This window comes from Natator depressus, chromosome 23 (assembly GCF_965152275.1).
Source record: "Natator depressus isolate rNatDep1 chromosome 23, rNatDep2.hap1, whole genome shotgun sequence".
In the NCBI taxonomy this organism is placed as follows: domain Eukaryota; kingdom Metazoa; phylum Chordata; order Testudines; family Cheloniidae; genus Natator; species Natator depressus.
In genome coordinates this window covers 4,498,129-4,522,013 of record NC_134256.1, presented here as the reverse complement: position 1 = coordinate 4,522,013, position 23,885 = coordinate 4,498,129, and the positions used below count along the sequence as shown (strand labels likewise).

Sequence of the window (23,885 nt, the reverse complement as noted above, 5' to 3'; positions counted from 1 at the left end):
ACAACTCCAACTTAATTTACACTTCCAAAACCCCACCTGTCACTTGTAAGCAAATGATCCCACCACCGCAAACACGCAGAGATAATGCAAGACAGGTATGGACCAAAGGTTTGCAGATATCCAGGGACAGATCCCCAGTGACACCAACAAACTCAAGCACCCCACAAACAGGTGGGAGGTGAGCTCTCTTTGTTAAACTGCCAGCCTCTCCCTTTCCTTTCCAGGAGTGGTTTCAAGCGACACCTTGGAGACCTCCAAGCAGCTCTCCACCAGAAACCAAGCCAGAGTTGACATTCTGATGGTTTAAAAAAATATATGTATATTTTCAGTCTCTTTTTTCCATCAAAGGAGCTAAAAAAGGCACTGATCCAACTGAAGCGTCTCCTCAAGTTACTTTTAATATAAGAAACATGACTAATTAAGTAGGGCTGTCTCTTTGCATTATGTATGCCTGGTCCTTTCTTGCAGATCTGGGTATTCACTTATTACAGTTCAAATTTTATAAGGGGCCCGATTCTCGTTTCATTTACATCCGTACTAGGGCAGTTGCTCCTGGTCTAGAGCAGGGTGAGGGAGGCATGAATCAGCCCCACTGACTCCCATGGATTTATGCCTGTTCAATGCCACTGATTTCAATGGGGTCACTCCAGATTCACACCACTTTGAGGGAGCGGGGAATCAGGCCTGTAAAGCTGCAGCCTAGACTCAAGGTATCTTTAGTGGCCCTTAGTAATACCTAATGTACACGTACCAGCCGATGCTCCAGATTGGCTGGGGACCATTTGATAAGAAGTCTGGGGTGTGGGGGGAATGAAGGTGGCAGGAAAGCCATCGGGATGCCAAGCTAGTCCCTGGCACAGAATAGCCTGAAGGCTGCTCTAATCTACACTGTCTGTTAGCAGCAGCTGGTGATCCCAGGAGATGCCCTAGCTACACCCCCTTCTCAGCCATGTCCCAGTACCATTGGCCGCACCCCCTGTGTTTGTTGCTGGGAGGGGCGTGGGTGGTCTGGGGTAGTTGTACACCAGCCGAGCAGTCAGGAGGAGTGCTCCCATGGCCCAATCAGGCTGCCTAATGACTCATGTCTCGGTCAGTGGAGTCTTTGACAATATTTGACCCTTAAATGAAGCGTGTACACGTCTGGTATTAGGCAACAGGTATAAATAACTCCCCTGATGTCAAACCTCCCCCCGTCCCCTGAGAGGCTGGAGAGCGGGGAGCTCTGCTGGGTAACCCTCTTGTTTCACTCCGCCTTGGCCACTTTGTACTTCCTCTTCACGCGGGCAAAGGGCCCCAGCGACTCGCAGAAGACAAAGTCCCAGAGGACGCAGACCCAGGAGGTGTGGTAGGGCAGATGGTCGTAGTACTCAGCAGCGATCTTCTTCACCTGGAAGCAGAGACACACTGGGGTCTGACCGTGAACACAGATCTCTGCCCTGGGATGTTTCGATGGAGATGCACAACTGCCCAGCGTTCTGTGGTGTCACGTTCATGGTATACTAGGGCTGTTTTTAACCCCTTTCAACCCGGAGCGGGGGGACCGCCCCGCTACAGGTCCCCTGCCCATTTTAAGGTCTTTTGGTTCCCCGCTGGGCTCCACCCACTTTCCCAGGGATTCTACCCCTTCCAGCCAGATGCTTGCAAGCAGAGAAGTTCTTACCAGTGGCAGCTTGCTGCCCGGGATGCTGGGGAAATCGTGATGCTCCATGTGATAACCCACGTTGAAGGTCAGCCAGTTCAAGGGGCCGTAGTAGGAGAAGGTGTCGTAGCCCTTGAGATACATGTAGTGCTCGGCAATGAAGTGTCCGGAGATGGGATGGATCCCCATGGCCAGTGTGGAGCCGGCGATCATGTAGAAGACGGGCTTGGGCCCCCACAAGGAGTAGATCAAGAGGTCATAAGCCAGCTGCACGGCGACGTTGATCACCTCCAGGCCGGTGACGGGCTTGGGGTTGACGTAGAGGGGCCGCAGGATGTAGAAGACGGGCTGCAGGAAGAGCCAGAGGATCTTGCGGGGCGGCGAGTGGAAGAAGCGTCCCTCGAAGGCCGTGGGGATGTCCACGTCGAGCCCGTCCCCGGCCAGGTAGCGGTGGTGGTCGACATGGTACTTCTTGAAGGAGGTGGCGTAGGGGACCCCGATGGGCAGGTTGGCGAACATGCCGAAGAGGCGGTTCCACTTGGCCTCCTTGTTGCCGAAGGCCACGTTGTGGGAGATGTCGTGGATGGCCAGTGTCATGGAGTGGTTGAGGCAGCCCCCGAAGGCGTAAGCCCAGAAGAAGACCCACTTCCAAGGCAGGTCCTTCACCAGGTAGCAGGCCACCAGCTGGGTCAGCACCATCAGGGTCACTACCCACTTCAGCTGGGGATCTGGACCCATCAGCTTCTTGATCTCAGGGTACTTGGCTGTGGAGGGGATGCAGAAATGTTAGCTCAGGAAGGGCAGGGCTGGGATCCAGCCTGCCGGTGGCGGTATGGCACGTCAGTACCGCCTTACACAAACCACTGCGCTCAATGCATTCGTAGCCGGTGGGCAATCTTGGGAGAGAAGCTGGGCAAGAATCTGCAAGACGGAGGTTCAAGTCTCTCCTCTGCTACAGACTCCCTAGGCCCAGATCCTCAAGAATTTTTAGGCACTGAAATCACTGGGCATGGGGAGTCTTAATGCCTTTGTGGATCCATGCCTCAGTTTCCCCCTTTGTATCATGGCGGGGCTGTAAGGCGCTCTGATACCATGGTACCTTACTGAGACAGAGGTGTGTTATACAGGAGGTCAAACTTGATGACCTAATTTAGGTGGCCAGGTGGCCCTAAAAATCTATGAATCTTTTCTGGTTTCCAGCATCTAAGATTTATCTTGGGCCTGGCTCCTTCTTGGTTATGGCTTTAGAGGCCGCGCCCTTGAGCACTGAGCTCCCCAGACACAGAGGACACCGTGAGGCTCTGGTTATGCACAGCCAGTCGGAAGCAGACAGGTGCTTTAGTCAAAGCACCTAAAACCCTGGGTCCTCATGGAATACCCCCGGGGCGGGGATGTGGTGATAAACCCACCCTCTGGTGGTGCCAGAATGAGCTGCTGCTCACAGCTTCTAACCTGATCCTCTCTCACCTGCTTTAACGGGCAAATGAGCTTGTTCTTCCCACTGCCATTGCTGGGCCTCTGAGTGAGCTCCTGTGGAGCCGGGGCAGATCCCACCCTGCAGAGCAATTGTCCCAGGCTCTCTGCAAACTCAAGCAGCTGTTCCTGCAGCAGGTTACGCTCACGTCCCGTTTTCCAGGCCATCTGTCTACAGGCACGTTCTGTACCCGTATAAACTCGTGGGCTGGGAGTCTGTGGTTTGAGTCTGTGAACTGATATTGTTACACCAGTAGCAAGGCCGGCTGGAAAGCACAAGCCCCTTTTCACAAACCATTGAGAGGCTTGGAAATTTGTTTGGATTCCACATCGGAAAACCAAACCAAACCAAGACCTTTCAAAATTTGTTATGAAACTACACAAGGGAGACACCCCACAGAGCCACTGGGCTAGCCCTGTGGTTCGAATATTCACTTGGGATGTGGAGAAACCCAGGTTCAAGGTCCTCCTCTAACAGTTTTTGCTGGCCTTAAAAAAATAAAAATAAAAAAGTCTATGAATCGTCCCTCTTTTACAGAATCTAAAGTCTCTCTTGAGCTTGGCCACTGGAACAAGGGACTTGACCCTGCATCACCTAGATCCCCAAATAAGTGGCCTAACAATCAAGATGGTGACAACTCTACAGTGGATATTGTCTCACCTAGGGAATTCCTGACTCAAGTTTTACCAGAACCGACGTTGCCCCAGAGAGTTTTGGTTTTGATGAATCAGCAAAAAAGTTCCACCAAAAAATTCCCCAACCAGCTCTAACCAATACTCCTCCCCCATGCTAGCTGATCTCCAAGAAGTGCAGCTGGAAATATGCCAAAGTTGGACCTGAGCTGAACTCAGGGCTGCTCTGCGCTGTGTGGTCTCGCACCGGACAGAAGAGACGGGATTTGGCTGTAATTGTGTTCTCGGCAGATCCCTTCTCCTGGCTGCTTTACATAACCCCACCAACACCCCCAGAAAATCCCCTTTATTCGCACCCTAGCCCAATCTTGGCTCTCCTCTACCACAAGGGGGCGACAGAGGATGCAGGTTTGGAGTCAGCCCGTTATAGGGTTGGGAAGTTTGGGTTTGGATCAGAACTTTGAAAGGGATTTGAATCCCAAGGGAGGGGATGGTTTAGACCTGTCTGGGGATCTGGCCTGCTGATTCCAATGGAACAACACCTGATTGACACCAGCTGGGGAGTGACGCCAGCCTGGTGTTGAACCAGCTCCATCCATTTGCATGAATAAGGCATCAAAATACCAGAAACAGGTGTTTTTAAATCACTGCCACAGACTAGAACCCACCCTCTGGGACTAGACCGCCAATCCCCAGTGCTACGCAGCAGAGAAGGGGTGGAGGAGGAGACAGCAGGCTACAAATATTATCCGTTGGGTTGGGTTAGATCTCATCTAAACTGTGGTCACCCCACGCCTTATTTACATTAGCTGTGAGAGACAGCTAAGCAGCTGCACCGAAGGCAAAGCCGGGGTAGAGAGCTCACATGGGGGAGCTGCAGCCCAAGCTGGAGGACCAGAGAGAGACGAGGAAAGCCAGACATCTGCAGCCTGAACCAGCGACCTGAGCTTGGTGCTATAAGGAAGTTGCCTCCTGTTTGGGGTTTTTTTTGTTTTTGTTCCTCCTGTGTTCAGGGAAACTGGGATTTTAAATGTTCCTTGCGGGGTACCAGACTCCCTTGTCAATTTCCCTCTCACCTGGAGCAACCCTCAGGGCCCCAACCTTTGATCACGTCAAAAAGTGTGTGTGGGGGGAACGTAAACAGGTTTTCCTCCAGAGCGCCTCTTCATGGCCTGCGGTGCCTCTGCAGCGCCCTGCCTCAGTTTCCCTCTCTTAAAGGGCTCCTCAAAAACTCCATCCAGTCCCTAGCATTTTAAAACATGTCCCTGCTGGAGGTGGGGAGGGAATCCAATTTGCGGGCCTAGCTCCCTTCTGAGGATCGGGGCCTTCATCCTTAAACATGCTGGCTATGCTGCCTTCACCCAGCTGGGCCTTTCAATCGCCCAAACAGCTCGTTCTCCTTGAGCCAGGAGTCCTCGGCCCTCCTTCCCGGACAATCCCTTTGCTCTCTGCACCTCTCAGGCCAGTCGCTGTCCCGCCTGGTGCTCCTGGCCCTACCTCGCTAAAATATTAGCAGCTCCTACGGTGCTCTCCCTTAGACCCCTCTATCTGGCCCGAGTTTGTCACATGACCTCTCTGTCACATGACTATACTCATTTCCCCCACCTGGGAAGGTGTCACAGGTGGGGCCGAGGGACATCTCCCCGTAAAGGGCCAGCCACCCTGTGACACAGTGCAACCAGCAGCAGCCTCGGCCCAGCTGAGGGGTGATACCAAGTTAGAGCCAACGGTCAGCGTGGCCTCCACCCTGTTTTTCTGGTTCCAGACCCATCAGTGTTCCTTGTCGAGCCGATCAGTGGCAGGAACGCGAGCCTGATCAGGCATGATCTGGGGCAGGAATGCAGCTGCCGCACTGGGCAAGGGGATTAGCAAGTCGGGCCTGACGTAGCAAAACCAAAGCCAAAGGAAGAAACCGGGGAATTTGCAGAATGTGGGCCCGCCGCTGCCCTGGGGGCAGGTGAACGTGGCCCAACCTCGGTGGAATGCGCTGAGCTGGGTGCGTGTTGGAGCGGTGACCGCGTCTCCGGGCTGGGGAGCCCCACTGCTGCCTGCCAACCAGTAGGGGGTGCTCTTTCCCCTGCACGAGCCCCGCTTACTAGTCGTGGAATTGCTCTGACGCTGCCAGAAAGCGGAGGAGTTCCAACCCAGATCTCGGGGCTAACTGTCGGCATCCTCCATTAAAAATCCCCCGGGGTGTCAACGTAATTCGTCGTCTTCTTCCCCTCCAGTCCTAACCTGCTGGGCAGGAAGTGTCGTGTTCCACCCCAGGACCAGGTGCATGTCGGTGGTATTGCTGGGGACAGCTGCTAGATCTACAAGGTGGCGTTTGACGGAGACTCGGCGGGGCACAAATACACCTGGAACCCATCGTTACACACACACACACACACAGACACACCACACACACCCCTATTTTAAAAGGCCTCACACTAGGGTGCCCATATTTACTAAAGTACAATCAGGATACACATGGGGCTGCACCAAGCTGCCTGCTGCTCACCCACGCCCCATGCCACTCGGGACTGGGGCTGACTGCCCGAGCCCCACCCCGCCCAGCGCCTCATGTTGCCACTGGCCTCCCCAAATGTTCCTCCGCGCCCCCCTATCGGGGTGCAAACCACTTTTGTTTGGCAAGCCTGGGCATTTATTCTATTTGCTCTTGCCAACAGATCAGAGCAACTTGCAACTGGCAAAAGCAAATGGGACAAATGCCCAGTTTCGCCAAAAAAGGACGTCCGGGACAGGGCTTAAAAAGGGGGGCTGTCCAGGCCAAAACGGGACGTGTGGTCACCCTACCTCAGACCCCCAACAGCCTCTATTGCACTCAACAGGGTGAGGGATGGGGATTTCAATGGAGAAGCTTCCCTGTTGTTCTCCGTGGAAGGAAGGGGGGAATTTTCCATTTTTCTCAATGTGGGCGGGGGGGAGGGGGAGAGTTTCCATCCATATCAGTGGGGTAGGGAGGGGGAAGTCTCCACTGGTCTCCAAGGGGTTGGAGGAGCAGGGAATTCTCCCTTGCTCTCCATGCTGAGCTCTTTGGAAAAGCGCCACCAACCCAACGGGACTGCTCCCGGGAGGGATCTGGCCCAGGCCTGCCTGGTGTCTGTTGTGCATCACGTCCAGAGCCTCCAGGGCAACCAGCAGAGCCTGTCCGTGCATGTGCAGAGCCCCGTTGCCAGGAGCCAGCCGCCGCCTAGCCCTGGGGAGACAAAGCGCCAAGAGGCAGCCACCTTTGTGTGAGCAGCACCCACCCCACCTGCATGTTACATAAGGCACAAAGGCACCTGGTGAATGCAAACATCATGCCCTGTGAAGAGAGCCAGAAAAGCCACAATGGGTCCTGCTTCAACACCCAGTGCCATCAGTAGACAACCTTGCCCTGACCCCACTGAGCTTTGCCTCAGGCCCTCAGTCCAACTGGTGATGGGGGCTCAGGCAGGAGGCTGAGTCCGGGCTGGGTTTCGGGGTTAGCGCACAAAGGTCAGCCCAGCCACCCAAGCCACAAAAGCGATCCGAGGGCTGGACAAAATGCCTGGCAGTGAGCGAGTTCAAGGAGGGTAGCATCTCAGGGAGGCAGTGTGGCCTAGTGGATAGTGCACGGAAGTGGGACTCAAGGGAGCTGGAGTCTGCTTCGGCCTCTGCTGCTGGGTGAGCTTGGTCAAGTCACTTGGTCCCCGTGCCTCAGTTTCCCCATCTATAAAATAAGGCTCATGATACTGGCCTCCCCTTCTAAAGCAATCTGAGATTGACTGATAATAATAATAATAATTAATCCCTGGATCTTGTTATTAAAAAGACGATTGAGGGCCTCCTGTTTCAGTTTCCCCAGCTGCCTCAGTTTCCCCAGCGATTGTGCGTACACACACACACAAAAAGAACACTCCCCACCCAGATGAGCCAGGAGAGGGCTTTTCTCAGTGCATCACCCGGGCACGCCTCAAAGTGGCAGCTGCCAGCAGCACTGTGCTAAGTGTCTTTTACAGCTGACAGCAGTCGGTTGTTTAACGCCATGTCTGATTCTCAGACCAGGGCCCCGATCCCCCTTCGCCGCGTGAGGTCACACTGCAAAGTGAGTTGTAAGACAGCACCAGAGTATTTTGCCCCCTCTCTGCACTGGAGTAAAGGCTGGTCATGTCCGTGGAAAACGCCAGAATCCGCCCCCCCCCCCGGCGTGAAGCTTTTTACCCCCCCACTTTGCACCGGAGTGAAATGGTGACACAAGCTAGGGCACGATGCCTCTGCAAAGTTTCACACCTGACGTCTGCAGAGCTGCAGAACTCAACCTGACCTCTCTGTGCGTCATCTAATGGTCCCTTCCACACGACTCCAAATGGAGCCAAAGGCCACGGCACAAACCAACAACCCTCCCACGGTAAAAAGGGAAGGAATTTACATTTCAAATTCCTTCCGTCTGACTGGCCTCAGCAAACGAGGCTGTGCTGTTTGTAAGCCTCAGTGTCAAACCGGACAACTATTGATCTGCGTCAAATCTTCGGTCCTGGGGGGACGAACATCAAGAGGGAGAAACGCGGGGTTGTTTCTCGAGTGCTCAGGTTTCCTTGATCAGCTGGGCCCAGGATAGACTCTACAGCTGATGGTTTTCTAGCAACAGACACGCAATCCCTTTAAATCTGCCAGCTGCTTTTGCTGCCCTCGACCCCCTTAAGACGTCCCTAACACTTTATAGGAAAACTGGCTGTGAATTGTCGCCCCACAATTCGCCTTTGGGAACATCTTTGATTTAGCTGGGGATTAGGTCCTGCTTTGAGCAGGGGGTTGGACTAGATGACTTCCTGACGTCCCTTTCAACCCTGATATTCTGTGATTCTATGATCTGGCCCTGAGCCATTTGGAAAGTTTGACCCAACCGATGTGACTGATGACTGAGCACGTTAACTTGTGAAGCCCCCCCAAAAACAATCAAGCCCCATCAGTAGGGCCCTACCGAATTCAAGGTCCATTTTGGTAAATTGCACAGTCATAGGGTTTTAAAAAATCTGAAATGTCACGGGGTTGTAAACGTGGGGATCCCGACGCAAAAGGAAGTTGGGGGGGGGGGAAGCAGGGGGTTTCAAGGCCAGCAGCAGCCACTCTCCGGCTGCCCAGCTCAGAAGGCAATGCCATCACCAGCAGCAGTGCAGAAGTGAGGGTGGCAATACCATGACACCCCCTCCCCCCCCCCCACAAAAGCCAGATTTCATGGGGGACTCCAGTTTTCACGCGTTTTTCACGGCCATGAATGTGGCCAGGGCCCTCCCCATCAGGTCTTTTGATCTTGTCTCCTACATCCACCTAGCCCCTGAACATTGGTGCTGTTCTACCCTGACCTCGTGTGGGATATTGCCCCTGGATTTGCAAACAGGTATATCTGTGGCGGAGCTCTGTCTCCTCGGCGCAGGGCTTTGTATCACTGTGGTCTCTAAGGCGCTGATTGTCACCCTGGAGCTGCGTTTTGTGCTGGGGTAGAGGCGTGGGGGTTGAGCCGGCTTTGCGACCCCTTAAGCATTCCCTCCATGCAGGGGGCCGCCCCAGCCAGTATGGAGCTGGCCTAAGGACACGGCTCATTGCATTGGTGTGGATTGAGGGTGTGTGGTGTGGCTGGCATGCATTGTGCTGCAGCTATTCTCTGCCCCCCAGGGCCCATAGGGGGTGGATCCAGGGTGAGGCCAGAGTATACTATGTGCTGGTTATTCTCTGCCTACACCGGGACCACAGGGTGTGGAGCTTGGATTCCAGCAGCAGCCCTGAGGTTGCACTAAATGACGCTAGGGGAGAGGCAAGGCCCAGAATATGGGGAGCACAAAGAGGGTTTAAAGTCACCTGAATCTTTTCCATTCCTCTCCATTGCTGCCCCAAGGGCAGGAGCGGAGTTGACTGACAATGAGGCTCAGGCTAGTGTATGTGGCTGTTGCCCTCTGCTGGATGGGATGAGAACTGCTACTGTGTGTCATGGGGCCTATACTGCTAAGTGCTGGTGGGGATTCTCCAGAAGCTCAATTAGTGGGGATCTGGGGTTTGGAGCAGGAGAAGTTCCACAACAGTCCCAGTGGATTTAGGCAGCCGTGTGTTGTGAGAACCGCCAGGAGAGGGGAGCAGAGAAACATTTCCTTTAGCAACCTCCATGCTTCTTAGAGTCTCTGAACACCCCCCTTCCCTGCCCAAAAGCATGCTGAAGCAAAAACTAATCCCTCTATAATTAGGGTGCCCACACATCCCATTTTGGCTGGGACAGTCCCTTTTTTAAGCCCTGCCATCCTGACTTTTTTGACAAAAGTGGGCATTTGTCCCATTTGCTCTTGCCAACTGATGAAGCTTGGGATGGGACAAATGCCCACCTTTGTCAAAAAAGCAGGGTGCAGAGAAACATGGGGGGGCGAGCGGTGATGCCAGCACCACACCGGGGGGGAGAGAGGGCTCGGACAGGGGGGCAGGCAGGGCTCGGCTGAGCAGCAACGCCAGTCACAGGGGGGCAGGCAGGTCTCAGGCAACCGGCTCAGGCCAGACCTGCGGGGACGGGAGGGAGCAGGGCTCAGGTGAGCTGAGCACCTTGGGTCAGACCCATGTGGCGCGGGGAGGACCTCGGGCTAGCCCTACATGGTGTCTCCTTTTCCCTTTGGGAAATTAGGTCACCCTATGCATAATCGATTTGCCCCACAGATAAAGACACAGTGATGAGTTAATTACATAACAATTACCAATCTACAAATATCTACTAACCCCAGTAGAAGGGCTTGACTACACTGGAAAGGCTACCGCGGAAGTGCTTCAATGCAGACACTAGCTACACCGACAGAAGGGGTTCTCCCATCACTGTAGTTAATCCACCTCCCCGAGACACGGTAGCTAGATGGAAGAAGTCTTCCGTCAAGCAAACGCTGGCTTCACTATGCCACAGAGGGGTGTGGATTTTTCACAACTCCGGACAACGTAGCTGGATCGACAATTTTTTAGTGTGGACCTGGCCTAATATTGAGAGAGCTGCTTACAACTCTCTACATTCAACACCAGCTGGTTCTGACTCACCTCCTCTCTTTCTGGTGGCTCCGGTTCCCACCCAGTTCTGACCCATCTTCCCCCGACCCTGGTTCTGACCTCTCTCTTCCCTCCCTGGTACCCCCTTATCCCTGCAGCTTCTGACTCACCTCTCTCTGGTTCTCCCTGTTCCCACCTGGTTCTGACCCATCTCTCCTCCTGTCCCTGTCACCTCTGGTCCTGACCTCCCTGCCTCTGGTTCTGGCTCCCACCTCCTCACTGTCCCTAGTTCTGGTTCTGACCCTCTTCCCCTTCCTGCTCGCCTCTGATTCTGATCTGCCTCCCTCAGTGCCATCCCCCTTCCAGACAGGAGCCATGGTGGTACCAACCCAACCCCAGACTCACCCAAGATCTCCTTCCTTCTCTCTGTATGAGGCTGATCTGTATAGACCCACTCAAAGTCATCCCTGGTGACCCGGTTCCCCATGCTGCGTCCTCTCCACCGGAGCCGGCCCAGTACCCACTGTGCCGAAAGAACCAGAACTCCCAGCCGGGGCAGCGTCACCTGCGCAGGTGTGCTGTATCCTCTCACTGACTTTCCCAGAAGCACTGCAACGCAGACACCTGGCTCAGCTGAAATGTCTTCCTGCCTGCCCTTCCCCAAAGCACCTGCCAGACCTGTTTGGCTGGGCATCAGAACTCCCTGAGGTGGAGTTGGTCTGTAAGTTCCTGGTATTGGGCCCGGGGCCAGATTAATGGCTCTGGCCACAAAGGGGGCATGTACGCACAGCTCTTTTGAGCGGGAGCCCAAGTCTGCAAACCTGGGCCCCGAGACGCGCTGCGGCGGGCTGTGCAGATGTTCCCTTGCGTGGTCACCGACAGCCTGATGCGACCGGCCTGGACGTCCTTTCTAGAGCCTTTGGGCCCATCAAAGTCAGGCTCTTGGAGGTTTCGTCTTGGGAAACAGGCTGGTGGAGCCCCCGCTAAGGTGCAGCTTCCAGTGACCCTGCACCGAAGTACCTCCAGGTGCCGCACCGATGCCCTGGAGGACAAGGGCACAGACCACCGCGGCTCGGCCACACAGGAAACTTGACTGGAACAGCTCCTGGGAAACAGGCTTTTGCTGGGGCAAGGACAGCCGGTCGGGAGGTATTGGACGGAACAGGGTTTCCTGCAGAAAACGCCAAGCTGTCAAACCCGAAGCTTTTCCCACAAGAGGGGCAGCCTGGGCTGAACTTTCTCAGCTCCACCATGGAATTCCTTCTCCAAACCAGCCAGCCGCCATCGCCTGATGCTCATGGCGCTCACCTCGCCCGCTGGAGACGGGGGGGAGGGGGGGGTTCAAATCCCCGCTTGGCTTGATTCAGAGCAGCAGCTTGTACCTAGATCGCTCCCTTCCCAAGTAGGTGCCCTAACCATTGAGCTATACAGTGGGTGTCTCCTTCTGGCCCAATGTGTATTTCACTGAATTCACACTCTACCCCAAGCCAGAATAACTTCCCTCTGTAGACAAGCCCAGGAGAAGTGACGCAACTTTCCTGTATCTTTGGCTCTGTGTCACTTATTTTAAAAAGTGCTCTGCTAGATGAGGTCACAGGCCAGCAATACCTGTATCCTGTCTCTGACAGCTGCTAGTCTCACTTGCTGGAGAGCAAAATTCCAGGAACAACCTCCTCCCCTGCCCTCTCCACCCACCCACCCACACACCCACCGTGGGCAATGGTGCAATAATCTGTTTGGCGGGGAAAGAAGAAGAGCTCTGTGTAAACTCAAAAGCTGGTCCTCTCTCACCAACAGAAGTTGGTCCAATAAAAGCTATGACTTCTCCCACCTTGTCTCAGCAGGGGAAAGAGGTTGGTTTTCACCCTGATGCAAGAGGGCTGAGGTTGGAGGCAAACAGGTCTCCTCTCTGTGTTTTATTAGCCACATATTCCGAAACTTTTTGCCTCAAGAACATCATGTGGCATTGAGTTCCACAGGCTAACAGTGTGTTAATGGGGGAAAGGGAGCATTGCTTTCACTCTCACTGAGAGTCTCCCGGGTCTGGTATTATAAGCATGTGAGAAGGCAGCCACACTTGGAGCAGAATTTATTCCTGGACATGTACAATAGTCCACAGAAACCTTATGGTAAAACCATTCTCCCCAAAATCCCGAAGTACAAGGGGCTCACAGCAATTTTCCACTCAGGAAATCCGTTCCAGCTCACCTTCCTGAGAGTCCATTTCTGTCGTATATTGTGGTCCTGCCTCTTTAAAATGAATCATGCATAATTACCAGAGGACATCCCATGATGCAGACACCACTCCAAGCCTGCCTGCTCATTGTTCCCAGTCTGTAGGAGCCATCATGGCCCTAAAAGAGAGTCCTGGTTTAAACTAGTCTCACTCTGGTTCTTGAAGCGAAGAGATTGCAGCATACTCACAAGGAAGACACTCTCGGCTTTCTAGCCATCCAGCCATCTAATTATCTATCTATCCCCATAGCCACTCACCCATCATCCATCCATCTAACCTCATGGTGGAAAGCACGCTCTGCATGAAGCAAGGAGTGGCTGTTTTTGTCAGGGGCCCAGCAGATTAGTAAACGGTGCAAACTGCTAAACCCAGACAAGAAACTGTAATCCACCGGTCAACTGGAACCTGAGTACTGAACCTCAGCGAGTGTAAACAAGTTAAAAGCACTAAAAACCCAGGACATGGAGGGTTGCAAGCCACCCCCGCCTTTAGCCTTCCCAGATAATCTTGCTGAGGATCGGAGAAGATGAGGACAAGGTTTCCATGTCTATATGAAAACCGCAGGAGCAGATTAAAAAAAAAAGAGAAGAGGACATAAAAGTAGCCATTTTAGTGCTCATAGGGGGAGGAGGCGGTTCTGGAGGTGTATGTAACATGGTCTGACAGGTGCCATCTGAAAATGCTCCCACTTTGGCTGCAGTGTTACTGCTTAGGGAGGACTGTAACCCCGAGAAAACCGCTGTGTTTGAACGATACCAGTTCTGATCTCACGCAGAGAAGCGTCCCCGAGCTGAGGCAAAGAGCAAGAAATGGAGAGTCTGGAAATACTGAGAAATGGCATCATCATAGGTTTTGCTACTCACAGCTAGGGGCGCTTCCTGCTGGCCGCTCTGGGGATTAGCTCTTTCAGCCCCACGCCCTCTTCTTGCCGTTTCTCGGCTCGTCGTCTCGCTCTGTGGCCCCCTCTCTTGCTCCTGCCGCACCCCATCTTGGTGGCTTAGCTCGCCGACCAAGTCACAAGAGTCCTCCCCATCCGGGGAGCTATCAAAGTCCTCCACAGTGTCCCCGGCCATCCTTACGCCCACTTCCCTGGTTGAGTCACCCACTCAGTAACTTGAGACCAATGGTCCTCGCCAGTCTTCGAGATCACTGCCCATCTGTGCCACTCATTCAGGAATAGGGGAATCCAGGCCCACCCTCTACTCTGGGTTCCAGTCCAGGGCCCCAAGCTCCTGCACCAAGGTCTGTGCTACCCTAAACCTTCCTGTCTCTCCCCAGGACAACTTCCCAGGCTTGCCTTTTCCATCCTTCCTCTTCAGTCCAAAACCCCTTATGCCAGGGGAGCAGCAGTAGCTCTTTTCCTGCTACGAGCTCCCTGGTTTCACGGAAACCCCTCCTGTCCCTACACAGGTGAGCTTCCCCCATTAAGGTTCTCCTCTCAGTGTAAACTAGGTGAACCCCTTCAGTGCGAGCGTGGGGAACACGGCCTGTCCCAGGCACGCTCGGAGACAAAACTGCGGTCAGTGTCCTCGATAAAGGACAGTCGGAAAGGTTGGCGAGGGAGCCCTGTTTGCTGAACCTCACAAGCCATAAAGCCACAAATCATCTCTCGGCCAGCAACTGCCCAGTGCGAAGGGGCTCTTGCCCAAAAGAGGACTCAGGGCAGCGTGGGCCTGGGCCCAGCCACCCAAACTTGGCAGCCAAACAGAATCAACACCAGCTTCTTCTCAGGTGCTGGGTTGTGTCACAGAAAGTAAACTGACAATGGAAGTCAGGGGCACGTGCCAGAACGATACCGAGACTTGGAGGGCAATTTTGTGCGAGAGATGACAGGCAGAAACAGACTGAGCCAATGATAAGGAATGAGCTCTAACTGGTAAGCATTAACAACCTCTGACTCACCCAAGGGAAGATTTAACACTGAGCCATCAGCAATGCTCTGATACACTACTCAGCCCTGGGTGGGGGACCTTGTTTGTTTGACATGGGATTTACTGGGCGTGATTTTGAGAAAGAAGAAAGGGAGGTGTCGCCTATGGTGCCACTGTATCTTTGAAATTAGGTTGGTCTACAACTGGGACACCTAGGAAAGCTAATCCAGATCAACAAAAGGGGTGAACTGGAAGTGGATTACTTAAACCCCATTCAATCCCAGTGTGGAGATTGTTGTGCAGAATTAAAGTGGCCTTAATTCCGTTTAGCTGAATGGTGATTTAAACTAAACCAAATTCAGGCCATTTGAACAACGAACAACAGCATACATTGGTAAATTATGGCTCCTTCTCACTCTCAGGTTGGCCACCCCTGTACTAAAGGCTCTTTAAGCTACTGGAGGAAGGCCAAACAGAACTGATGACAGAGATCCCCTTGGGACTGTCCCCTGATGTGCTGAAATTACCTCTGAGCTCGTTATTCCTGCCAGCTTGGGACTCCAGAACCCTGCCTTGTTGAGCCAGACACGCTAGCCTGCTGCAACACAGACCCAGGTTCTGGTCCACGTCCCCAAAGCTGCAGATTTAACTGAAAACAGCTCAGCAAGTTACTTATCTCCAGGACCCAGACACCCAGCTCCCAATGGGATCCAAACTCTAAATAAATCCCTTTTACTCTACATAAAGCTTATACAGGGTTAATTCATAAATTGTTCGCCCTCTATATCACTGATAGAGAAAGATACACGACTGTTTGCTCCCCCAGGTATTAATCACTTACTCTGGGTTTATTAATAAACTAAAGTGATTTTATTAAGTATAAAAAGTAGGATTTAAGTGGTTTCAAATAATAACAGACCGAACAAAGTAAGTCACCAAGCAAAATAAAGCAAAAACACGTAAGTCTAAGCCTCGTACATTAAGAAACTGATTACAGGTAATATCTGACCCTCAAAGATGTTCCAATAAGCTTCTTTCACAGACTAGATTCCTTCCTTGTCTGGGCCCAATCTTCTCCCCGGTACAGTCTTTGTTGGATCCAGCAGACATCTCAGATGGTAAGCCAGGGTCTTCTCATGACTGGTTTCAGAGTAACAGCCGTGGTAGTCTCTATTCGCAAAAAGAAAAGGAGTACATGTGGCACCTTAGAGACTAACCAATTTATTTGAGCATAAGCTTTCATGAGCTACAGCTCACTTCATCGGATGCATACTGTGGAAAGTGTAGAAGATCTTTTTATACACACAAAGCATGAAATAATGGGTGTTTACCACTACAAAAGGTTTTCTCTCCCCCCACCCCACTCTCCTGCTGGTAATAGCTTATCTAAAGTGATCACTCTCCTTACAATGTGTATGATAATCAAGGTGGGCCATTTCCAGCACAAATCCAGGGTTTAACAAGAATGTCTTGGGGGAGGAGGGGGTAGGAAAAAACAAGGGGAAATAGGTTACCTTGCATAATGACTTAGCCACTCCCAGTCTCTATTCAAGCCTAAGTTAATTGTATCCAATTTGCAAATGAATTCCAATTCAACAGTCTCTCGCTGGTTCACCTGCACATCCACCAATGTGATATATGCCATCATGTGCCAGCAATGCCCCTCTGCCATGTACATTGGTCAAACTGGACAGTCTCTACGTAAAAGAATAAATGGACACAAATCAGATGTCAAGAATTATAACATTCATAAACCAGTCGGAGAACACTTCAATCTCTCTGGTCACGCGATTACAGACATGAAAGTTGCGATATTACAACAAAAAAACTTCAAAACCAGACTCCAGCGAGAGACTGTTGAATTGGAATTCATTTGCAAATTGGATACAATTAACTTAGGCTTGAATAGAGACTGGGAGTGGCTAAGTCATTATGCAAGGTAACCTATTTCCCCTTGTTTTTTCCTACCCCCTCCCGCCCCCAGACGTTCTTGTTAAACCCTGGATTTGTGCTGGAAATGGCCCACCTTGATTATCATACACATTGTAAGGAGAGTGATCACTTTAGATAAGCTATTACCAGCAGGAGAGTGGGGTGGGGGGAGAGAAAACCTTTTGTAGTGGTAAATACCCATTTTTTCATGCTTTGTGTGTATAAAAAGATCTTCTATACTTTCCACAGAAAGCTTATGCTCAAATAAATTGGTTAGTCTCTACGGTGCCACAAGTCCTCCTTTTCTTTTTGCGAATACAGACTAACACGGCTGTCACTCTGAAACCTGTCATTATGCAAGGCACTGCATTTAGCCGTATGGAGTGGAAATCTATCAACTGCATGAAAAAACTTGTACAGATACAGACAGATATCATCTTCCTTTCCAAATGCAAACAGATGGACATCGTACCAAAAGGACTGAAGGTAAAAAATCCATTACAATCTCCATACCACACAGACTATGCTGACAGCTTGTGCCACACGCTCTCAAAGAAACTGCGGAACCACCTGATCAACATCCTCTACAGCAAACAGGGAAAGATAAAGAATGAGCTTTCAAAAATGGATACGCTCATAAAAAAACAACCTTCCACACAAACTTCCTCGTGGCTGGACTTTACTAAAACTAGACAAGCCATTTACAACGCACACTTTGCTTCTCTACAAAAGAAAAAGGACACTAAACTTTCTAAACTACTACATGCCGCAAGGGGCCACAGCAATGGTTCCCTCAACCCACCCAGCAATATTGTCAATCTATCCAACTATACTCTTAGCCCAGCAGAAGCAGCTGTCCTGTCTCGGGGCCTCTCCTTCTGCCCCTCCACCCCCATGAACATGATACAGTCCTGTGGTGACCCAGAATCCTATTTTCGACGTCTCCGACTCAAGGAATATTTCCAACACACCTCTGAACAACATACTAACCCACAGAGACCTTCCTACCAACACTACAAAAAGAAGGATTCTAGGTGGACTCCTCCTGAAGGTCGAGACAGCAGACTGGACTTCTACATGGAGTTCTTCCGCCGACGTGCATGGGCTGAAATTGTGGAAAAGCAGCATCACTTGCCCCACAACCTCAGCCGTGCAGAACACAATGCCATCCACACCAACATTCCACTCAAAGATGGACTACAAGCCGTCAAGAACACTATCCCCAATAATGTCACGGCAAACCTGGTGGCTGAACTTTGTGATTTTGTCCTTACCCATAACTATTTTACATTTGGGGACAATGTATACCTTCAAATCAGCGGCACTGCTATAGGTACCCGCATGGCCCCACACTATGCCAACATTTTTATGGCTGACTTAGAACAACGCTTCCTCAGCTCTCGTCCCCTAACGCCCCTACTCTACTTGCGCTATATTGATGACATCTTCATCATCTGGACCCATGGAAAAGAAGCCCTTGAGCAATTCCACCATGATTTCAACAATTTCCATCCCACCATCAACCTCAGCCTGGTCCAGTCCACACAAGAGATCCACTTCCTGGACACTACAGTGCTAATAAACGATGGTCACATAAACACCACCCTATACCGGAAACCTACTGACCGCTATTCCTACCTACATGCCTCCAGCTTTCACCCTGACCACACCACACGATCCATCGTCTACAGCCAAGCTCTGCGATACAACCGCATTTGCTCCAACCCCTCAGACAGAGACAAACACCTACAAGATCTCTATCAAGCATTCTTACAACTACAATACCCACCTGTGGAAGTGAAGAAACAGATTGATAGAGCCAGAAGAGTTCCCAGAAGTCACCTACTACAGGACAGGCCTAACAAAGAAAATAACAGAACGCCACTAGCCGTCACCTTCAGCCCCCAACTAAAACCCCTCCAACGCATTATTAAGGATCTACAACCTATCCTGAAGGATGACCCGACACTCTCACAAATCTTGGGAGACAGGCCAGTCCTTGCCTTCAGACAGCCCCCCAACCTGAAGCAAATACTCACCAGCAACCACATACCACACAACAGAACCACTAACCCAGGAACCTATCCTTGCAACAAAGCCCGTTGCCAACTGTGCCCACATATCTATTCAGGGGACACCATCACAGGGCCTAATAACATCAGCCACACTATCAGAGGCTCGTTCACCTGCACATCCACCAATGTGATATATGCCATCATGTGCCAGCAATGCCCCTCTGCCATGTACATTGGTCAAACTGGACAGTCTCTACGTAAAAGAATAAATGGACACAAATCAGATGTCAAGAATTATAACATTCATAAACCAGTCGGAGAACACTTCAATCTCTCTGGTCACGCGATTACAGACATGAAAGTTGCGATATTACAACAAAAAAACTTCAAAACCAGACTCCAGCGAGAGACTGTTGAATTGGAATTCATTTGCAAATTGGATACAATTAACTTAGGCTTGAATAGAGACTGGGAGTGGCTAAGTCATTATGCAAGGTAACCTATTTCCCCTTGTTTTTTCCTACCCCCTCCCGCCCCCAGACGTTCTTGTTAAACCCTGGATTTGTGCTGGAAATGGCCCACCTTGATTATCATACACATTGTAAGGAGAGTGATCACTTTAGATAAGCTATTACCAGCAGGAGAGTGGGGTGGGGGGAGAGAAAACCTTTTGTAGTGTAAACACCCATTTTTTCATGCTTTGTGTGTATAAAAAGATCTTCTATACTTTCCACAGTGTGCAGCCGATGAAGTGAGCTGTAGCTCATGAAAGCTCATGCTCAAATAAATTGGTTAGTCTCTAAGGTGCCACAAGTACTCCTTTTCTTTTCTCATTAGTGGCCACCCCTTTTGTCCTGCTCCACCTGCTTTTATAGCTTTGGCACAAGGCGGGACTCTTTTGTCTGTGCTTGTTCCGGTCCCCACCCCCACCTCATCAATGGAAAAGTACAAGGATTAAGATGGATTCCACTGTCATGTGACATGGTCACATGTCACTGTAAGACCCCCTAGTCTCCCTTCTTCCTGGGTTGGCCCCCACCTACACAGGAAGGCGTGCAGATAAATAAATCATTTACAACCAGTTGTCCTAGTCAATGGGAGCCATCAAGATTCTAAACCACCATTAATGGCCCACACTTTGCATAATAACAATAGGACCTCAGAGTTATACTTCATATTTCTAGCTTCAGATACAAGAATGATACATGCATACAAATAGGAGGAATATATTCAATAGGTTATAACCTTTGTTATGATACCTTACAAGAGACCTTTGCATAAAGCATATTCCAGTTACATCATATTCACACTCATAAGCATATTTCCATAAAACATATGGAGTGCAACATCACACCGGGAACAATTGTAGCTGAGGCCTGGCCTGACGTGAGTAATTAACACATGGCGGGAGGCTTCATTTTTTGGAAGATAGAATTAGGGATATAAACGAATCATCCAGTTGAAAACAGACTATTTGTGCTAAATAAGGTAAGTAACTAGGTCAGTAAGCTAAGACAGAATAACTGAGCCAACTAAGATAAAAAGGAGAACATGCAGGGAACTATTTCCGATAAACTAGATAGCCAGGGATGTTAGGAATGTAGAGATGAGGTAAAGAGGAAGTCAAAGCCTGGTCAGTGCGTGGTCAGCGCATGCTGCACGGGGATTGGTTCCTGCAAAGTAACCCAGCCTGTCCAAAAATGTGTGATGCAATGTATAGTAAATGCAATGAGATGTGTGATGTATACAAAGCGAGAAGGTTTCTGCGGCCATCCCCCCGCTGCGTTTGAATCTGATCAACTCAGCGTAGCGCTGCGGTATGCCAAACAAAGACACCAGAGGGACGGAGGCTGGAGTCGAACTGAGTTCTTGGGAAGCCAAATGGAAAGGGGTCTCGGAGGGAATCCCAACAAGGAGGGCCTAGTCCATGACTGGGGTGCCTACAGTTAGGCGAGAAAAACTAAATATGAAGCAGTTATGCCAACCAAACCAAAGTCAGGCCAATAAAGGTTGCTGGGAAAGTCCCTGAACGAGATAAGTAGAATGAAAGAATACTTAGGTTGCAGGGAGTAAGAAAAAAGGGGAGGCCTGCATTCCTGCATTTTTTGTACCAAATGTTCCGGGAACAGTTTGTTGAGCTATGGAGGCACTGTTTTCCACTCCCTGCTCTTGTGTTATGTCTGTTTTTAACTCCTTGTCTCCTGGTTGACACCCATACCGATAAGAAAGTTAGTGAAGCATTACGATTTGCTAAAAGTTAGCTACAATAAGGGGGTAGAGTGCATGCATAATAGAGAAAGAGGATTTTAAGTAACACGGGGGGGTGGGCTGCTTTATTAATAAATCTGTGACGCGACAGGACTGTCTATAAAAACCTATTAGTTTTACTTAGAGGCTGGCTGGTTCTCTTTGGAGACGGGCTGCTCTCTATTGTTGTGTGCACTCTTCAATAAAGAGCTTTGTGTTCGGACCTTGCTGGTGTTGCCTGTCTCTCTCTGGCCAGACAACGAACCGTGCCATCTGGGGTTCGAGTCCTCGACACTAGCTACTACTGTAATGCACCGAATAGCAATAAAAATGCCCAGCTTCTCACCTCTATCTGCCTCTTCCCAGGCAGGTGCTCCACTGAGGCGGGTGATAAGGGCAGAATCACCATGTTACCCCTGTTGCTCACAGGAAAGAAGGGAGGAGAAGGGGGCAGAGCCACCCTGAGCTGCTAGGTTCTTTAGTTCCCTCCTCCATCCCGGTGAGAATGGGTTTGGGTAGGTGGCTGAAGAGAAGGGGAGAGAGCTCAGCCAGCCACAGCGCTATGGGTTCTCCTGCGCCAGGAAACGGGCCAGGGGGGTGGGCAGCCAATCAGAGGGCTCAGATGTGCTAGAGGCCGGTGGCTCCAGCCCCAGCCCCAAATCCCACCACTGCGGAGGAAAACGTGGCACCGATGATGTCACAATGCGGTTTGGTATCGCATCACCAAGTGATGACGTCGCAATGTGGCGGTGTTGTGTCACTGGGCGATGACATCATAGTGGTGTCTCATCCCACCTCCACAAGGAGACATCATGGCAACACAGACATCGTTGCATCATCACCCGGGCGATGACATCACAAGGCAGCCTGACCAGGGGATGATCATAGAATCAATCATAGAACTGGAAGGGACCTCGAGAGGTCATCTAGTCCAGTCCCCTGAACTCAAGGCAGGACTAAGTCTTATCTAGGCCAGAGGTTCTCAAACTGTGGTCCGTGGACCACCCGTAGTCCACGAACCCTATTCAGGTGGTCCGCGGATAGTTCCCTCTAAGGCAGGGGTGGGCCAACTTTTTGGCCCCAGGGCCACATTGGGGTGCGAAACTGTATGGAGCCGGGTAGAGAAGGCTGTGCCTCCCCAAACAGCCTGTCCCCTATCTGCCCTCTCCCACTTCCTGCCCCCCTCAGAACTTCCGACCTATCCAACCCCCCCCGCTCCTTGTCCCCTGACCGCCCCCTCCCAGGACCCCCCACCCGGGACCCCAGCCCCTATCCAACCCCCCTTGTTCCCTATCCCCTGACTGCCTCCCCACCCCCTATCCACACCCATGCTGCTCAGAGCAGCAGGAGCTTGCAGCCCCGCCGCCCAGACGGAGCCAGCCACGCTGCTCACACGGCAGCATGGCTGCAGGGAAGTGGGGATAGCAGGGAAAGGGCCAGCGGCAAGCCTCTCTGGCCAGGAGCTCCAGGGCTGGGAGGACGGTCCAGCGGGCCGGATGTGGCCTGCGGGCCGTAGTTTGCCCATCTCTGCTCTAGGGTGTGCATCTGGGCGGCCACTCACAAGAGAATGAAGGGCCACCCATCTAATAAGTGGAGCCGTGCAACCCCTGAGAAGATACACATGTAAGATGAGGTGGTGGCCTTGGGGGGAATAGGAGGTAGGTGGGAGGGGGTTGTGGGGTGGGAAGAGGGGGTGGAGGGAATTTTGGACATGCAGGGCTGCGGCAGCCAGAGAAAGAAGTGACTTCCCCCAGCTCCAGGGCTGCGGCTGCCAGGGAGAGACCCCCGACCCCGTCCTTCCCAGACCCAGCTCGGGGGCTGCCGTGGCAGGGAGAGAGGACACATTTATAGCATTAGAAAGGTAAGACTACTGCTATTAAAATATGAGTGGTGTGCTTTTATTTGTAGAACAAAAAAAAGTTAATTATTATTAAGGGTTTTTTTATACAGCGCTTTTATCCAAAGCGCTTTACAATAGTTAGCTAATGGTACAAACAACATTTGGAAAGATCATTAAGTGGTCCGCTGAGTCCCTCAGCACTTTTCAAGTGGTCCGCAAACAAAAAAGTTTGAGAACCACTGCTCTAGACCATCCCTGACAGGTGCTTGTCCAACCTGCTCTTAAAAATCCCCAATGACGGAGATTCCACAACCTCCCTAGGCAATTTATTCCAGAGCTTAACCACCCTGACGGTTCGGAAGTTTTTCCTAATGTCCAACCTAAACCTCCCTGGCTGCAATTTAAGCCCATTGCTTCTTGTCCGATCCTCAGAGGTTAAGAAGAACAATTTTTCTCCCTCCTCCTTGTAACAACCTTTTATGTACTTGCAAAAACAACGAGGACTCCTTGTGGCACCTGAGGCTGGGTCTACCCTGCGGGGAGGAGGGATCGATCCAAGTTACGCAACTTCAGCTACGAAGTTGACGTACTTAGATCTACTTACCGCGGCGTCTTCACGGCAGTAGGTCAACTGCTGATGCTCCCCTTTCGACTCTGCCCGCGCTTCTCGCTTGACGGGAGAGTGCTTGGCGGTCGAGTTGTCAGCTGGATCGATCGCGCCGGAGGCAAGCGTAGACATGCCCCTCGAGACGAACAAGGCATAAGCCGTCGTGGGCTAAAACCCACTTCATCAGATGCACGGTGCGGAAAATGCAGTCGGGAGGTATAAATAACACCGCACGTGAAAAGACGGGCGCCGCCCGGCCGAGACCTGCCCTCCTGGACAACCGCGATCGTGTCCCCGCTCAGGGGCCTCCTCTCCGGCCTACACGAAGCCGGTGGCTTCGCTCCTCCCGCCCAGGTCACGCCGTCCAGACCGTCGGCCGTCCTCGCTGCTCTTCCCTGGACTTTGCCCGGCGGGCCCGCA

General features: G+C 51.6%; 2 protein-coding genes across 3 annotated transcripts in view; both read right to left on the bottom strand.

Annotated features, from left to right (window-relative positions):
• The window catches only part of TBCB (tubulin folding cofactor B), a 43,332-nt gene extending 19,586 nt beyond the window's left edge, over window positions 1-23,746 (bottom strand). Inside the window, exon 1 of the mRNA XM_074937584.1 lies at window positions 23,463-23,746. Within this exon, the coding sequence (XP_074793685.1) occupies window positions 23,463-23,597 (135 nt within the window). The 5' untranslated portion in view covers window positions 23,598-23,746. The remainder of the gene's footprint in view (window positions 1-23,462) is intronic.
• Window positions 363-23,604, bottom strand: LOC141976561 (sphingolipid delta(4)-desaturase/C4-monooxygenase DES2-like). Of its 2 annotated transcripts, none has more exons than XM_074937583.1 (3): window positions 11,123-11,329; window positions 1,661-2,403; window positions 363-1,387 (listed from the first exon to the last, which is right to left on the bottom strand). In XM_074937583.1, exons 1-3 carry the CDS (start codon window positions 11,202-11,204, stop codon window positions 1,244-1,246), a joined length of 969 nt encoding a protein of 322 aa, XP_074793684.1. In that variant the 5' UTR covers window positions 11,205-11,329; the 3' UTR covers window positions 363-1,243. The 2 variants fall into 2 exon arrangements, with proteins under 2 accessions (XP_074793684.1, XP_074793683.1); XM_074937582.1 differs by lacking the exon at window positions 11,123-11,329 and adding an exon at window positions 23,463-23,604 and having other exon boundaries at window positions 364-1,387.
• Window positions 23,747-23,885: the final 139 nt, after the last annotated feature.

Coding starts and splice junctions, on each gene's coding strand:
- LOC141976561 (XM_074937583.1), bottom strand. CDS start 11,204: ATGGGGAACCGGGTCACCAGGGATGACTTTGAGTGGGTCTATACAGAT. Junction 2,404..11,122: donor GAGAAGGAAGGAGATCTTGG/GTGAGTCTGGGG, acceptor TCCCCTCCACAG/CCAAGTACCCTGAGATCAAG. Junction 1,388..1,660: donor CGGGCAGCAAGCTGCCACTG/GTAAGAACTTCT, acceptor CTCTGCTTCCAG/GTGAAGAAGATCGCTGCTGA.